At 57.0% G+C, this 4161-nt stretch overlaps 1 protein-coding gene across 1 annotated transcript in view; it reads left to right on the top strand.

Moving 5' to 3' along the window:
- ALDH4A1 (aldehyde dehydrogenase 4 family member A1) overlaps positions 1–4161 on the top strand; it is a 13260-nt gene that overhangs the window by 6520 nt on the left and 2579 nt on the right. The window contains exons 6-7 of the mRNA XM_031065756.1: positions 712–716; positions 3463–3650. Of these exons, the coding sequence (XP_030921616.1) occupies positions 712–716; positions 3463–3650 (193 nt within the window). The remainder of the gene's footprint in view (positions 1–711; positions 717–3462; positions 3651–4161) is intronic.

The raw sequence follows: 4161 nt of genomic DNA, 5'->3' as shown, positions 1-4161 counted from the left end.
AGGGGACACGAAATGGGGGACAGGGCAGGGGAAGAGGGGGGCAGGACATGGGGCAGGAAATGGGGCCAGGACAGGCAGCAGGAAATGGGGGACAGGGGGACAGGACAGGGGACAGGACAAGGGGACAAGACAGGGGACAGGACAGGGGTGCAGGGTGGCAGGGCATGGGGATGGGACAGGGGGACAGGGCAGGGGAGCAGGAAATGGGGGACAGGGGACAGGACAAGAGGGCAGGACGAGGGGACAGGACATGGGGACAGGGCAGGAGAACAGAGGAGCAGGATGGGGACAGGACAGGGGGTGGGACAGGACGGGGGACAGAACAGGGGAGCAGGGCATGGGGACAGGGGGACAGGGCAGGGAGACAGGATGGGGGACAGGGTAGGGAGACAGGGCAGGGTGGCAGGACAGAGGGACAAGGGGACAGGGCAGGAGGACAGGATGGTCCAAGGAAAGGTTGGGACAGGGATCCCAGCCCTCAGGTTCAGCTGGGCTGGGGTGGGCGAGGAGGGAGCTGAGCCCCCTGGGGCTGTTGGACCCCTGACCCAATCAGCATTTAGGCTTTAATTAAACACCCAGTGTTTAGGCTTTAATTAAACACCCAGTGTCTGCATTCGCAGTGTGCTGGAGGAAGTGCTGGGAAAGCACAAATTCCCCAGACCTGCCCTCCGGGGGTTTTTGCTCTGAACCAAGGGGTCTTTTCCTTCCCAGCTGGGGTTGGCATCTGGGAATTGACACAGCAGGGTTTGATTCCTGCCCGGGCTCGGGGTGCTGTCGGGACATGAAAGTGTAACCAGTTTGGAGCTGCTCACATTCCTCTGGGGTGACACTCTGTGGGTGCAGGGGGTGTGTTAGGGCCAAGGATGGCCATGGCTCTGAATTTAGCACTGAACTGGCAGACAGGAGAGCCCAGAAAGTCCAAAAAAATATTAAAAAAAAAACGTAATGGTAAAAAGCATTTCTGCACATTCCCATTTGTGTCCCAGCCCATGGAGAACAGGAGCTCCTGCCTCTGCAGGGTGGATTTTGGGGAGAGGCTGTAATAACCTGGTGAATTTGGGCCAGCAATAATTAATTTACTGTTGTACTGGGATAGAAAAAACAACAACAAATTGTCCTCAGCTCTTTGCTAATCAGGCTCAGATTTCCTGCTGGCCCCAAAGAGGCTGGGGAGTTTTTAATTTGGGAACATCACATCACATTTAAAGCCATATTTGAGTGAAACATTTGAAGAAGTGGAGGGACAAGGAGAGGGTGAAGCCACCATGGAGCTGGGAGGATTTCTGGGGAGAGAGGTGCCCGGGACCCCAGGGACCCCCTTGGCTTTGGGGGATCTGGGGATGAGCTCATCCCAGAGCGGGTGAGCCCTGCTGGGGTGGGACAAACCCCTGCTGGCAGCTCTGAGTGACACCTGGGGACATCCCATGGCATCCCGTGGCAGTGAATTCCCCCGGATGCTGCAGCGGGATGGGGTCCCTGCCCTGGGCTGGGGCAGGAGGCAGCAGGACACCAGCAGTGCCTTGGGAATCAGCAGCGGGGGCACCTGGGATTACAGTGAGGAGAAAAGGCTGCTTAATGGGGGAGCGTTAATTACAGCCCCAGTGAAAACAATGCTTAATGGGGGAGTGTTAATGAGAGCCCCAGAGTCTGTCCCCACGGGGCGTTGGACACTGGAGAGGCGCAGCAGTCAGTCCTGGCAATGGGATTTCCTCGGGATCAGAGCAGGCCAGGCTGCTGGAATGCTGTGCCCAGCCTGGCCTGGATTTCCCAGCTGCTGCAGGGCTCTGGCAGGGCTGGGAGTGGGGGATTGGAGGAGCTGTGCCCAGGGGGAGCTGTGCCCAGGGGAGTTTTTCCTGCCCAGCAAATCCCTGGAAAGCTGGAGCCAGGAGTCCAAAGCTGTGACCGTGTCACAGGGGTTTGAGGATGAGGGAAGAGACGAGGATCTGACTCCATGTTTCAGAAGGCTTGATTTATTATTTTATGATGTATATTATATTAAAACTATACTAAAAGAATAGAAGAAAGGATTTCATCAGAAGGCTAGCTAAGGATAGAAAAACAAAGAATGATAACAAAGGCTTGTGTCTCGGACAGAGAGTCTGAGCCAGCTGACTGTGATTGGCCATTAATTAGAAACAACCACATGAGACCAATCACAGATGCACCTGTTGCATTCCACAGCAGCAGATAACCATTGGTTACATTTTGTTCCTGAGGCCTCTCAGCTTCTCAGGAGGAAAAGTCCTAAGGAAAGGATTTTTGATAAAACATGTCTGTGACACAAAGCTGCTGTGACCCGTGCAGGGGAGGCTGAGCCGTGTGACACGGGGACAGGGGACACGGGGTGGTCACAGGGCTGGGGTGGCACAGGGCCAAGGGGTGGCACCAGTGCAGGTCTCCAGCCCCTCGTGCTGTTTGTGCCTGGTTAATCCAGCAGGAGCTTTGGTTTCCCTGCCCTGGCTGGCACAAACAGCTGTGCCCAGGGCTGGTGGCAGTGCTGGTGACATTCCTGGAACCAGGGCCTGGATTCCAGCTCCTCTTGGGGAAGGCAGAGCTCAGCCCTGGCAGGGAGGGTGGGGAAGGCTGGCACAGCCACCTGGTGAGAGAAAAGAGGAGGATTTGTGCCCTCAGCTGAGCAGGGCACTCCCAGCCCTGCCCACACAGTGCTGGGGTGAGTGAGGGTGGTGCTGCCGCCCTGGAAATGAAACTGGACATGATTTTAGTGAAGGAGCAGATCTTTATTTGAAGGCCTGCAGGGGCAGTGATGGAAAGATGTCCACAAGAGCCCACCCCACAGGGATGAGGACATTTTTACAGGTTTTGGGAAATCAGCATCATTGATAAAAAACATCAATTAGGAGGATTAGTGGTGATGCAGTCCCCCCTTGGTCTGGGTCCCCCCTCAGCACTGGCTGTGCTCTGCCCATGAAATATCCCAGGAGCTGTTCTCACCTTGGGTTCCCTGGAAGAACCAAGGCAGCACTGGGGCCCTGTACCCCTGGGGCTTGGAGCTCTGGGAATTTGATATTTCTGCCTCAGGGAAGGAAAATAACTGGGAGGTGCAGTCACTAATCCAACAGAGCTACACATGAGTGTGGGGAACACATGGAATAATAGGGAACACAGAAAAGAAATAAAGGCTGGGTGTCCCTGAGGTGCCACCGCTCTGGGACAGCATCCAGGGAGTTCTGATGGCCCTGCTGAGATGTTCTGTGTGTCCCCAGGGGAACGTGGTGCTCTGGAAGCCCAGTGACACAATGACACTGCTGAGATGTTCTGTGTGTCCCCAGGGGAACGTGGTGCTCTGGAAGCCCAGTGACACAGTGACACGGCCCTGTGGGGTGTTTGTGGTGTGTCCCCAGTGACACAGCCCTGTGAGGTGTTCTGTGTGTCCCCAGGGGAACGTGGTGCTCTGGAAGGCCAGTGACACAGTGACACTGCTGAGATGTTGTGTGTCCCCAGGGGAACGTGGTGCTCTGGAAGCCCAGTGACACGGCCCTGCTCTCCAGCTACGCCGTGTACAGGATCCTGCTGGAGGCGGGGCTGCCGCCCAACGTGGTGCAGTTCGTGCCCTCGGACGGCCCCGAGTTTGGGGACACTGTCACCAGCTCCGAGCACTTCTGTGGCCTCAACTTCACCGGCAGCGTGCCGTAGGTTGGGGATGTTGGGGACAGGGAGGGGCTGGGGGCTCCAGTGGGGACAGGGAGGGGCTGGGGGCTCCCTCTGGCACTGGGAAGGGCTGCAGCAGCTGGCAGGCTGTGGTTGCACAGTTACATCCAAACAGGGGTTCACAGTGGTGACAAAAAGGGGCTGAGCTGGGCTCTGGTGCTGGGGTGGGGAGTGGTTTTAGCTCTGGGGCTCAGCTCTGGGCACAGGAACAGCCAGAGTGGCAGTGACACTCCCAGGGCTGCTGTGGGTGGGGGTGCACCTTGGGTGGGTTTGGTTTGTACCCCGGGGTGGGTTTGCCCCCCAGGGTGGGTTTTGTACCCCAATTAGGTTGGGTTTGCACCCGGGGTGGATTTTGTGCCCCAGGTAGGTTTGGTTTGCCCCCCAATTAGGTTTGGTTTGCCCCCTGGGTGGGTTTGGTTTGTACCCCAGGTGGGTTTGATTTGTGCCCCACGGTGGGTTTGGTTTGGCCCCCTGGTGGATTTGCTCCCGAGG

The sequence above is a fragment of the Geospiza fortis genome, unplaced genomic scaffold (assembly GCF_000277835.1).
Source record: "Geospiza fortis unplaced genomic scaffold, GeoFor_1.0 scaffold1001, whole genome shotgun sequence".
NCBI lineage: Eukaryota > Metazoa > Chordata > Aves > Passeriformes > Thraupidae > Geospiza > Geospiza fortis.
This window is presented reverse-complemented; position numbering and strand designations above follow the sequence as displayed.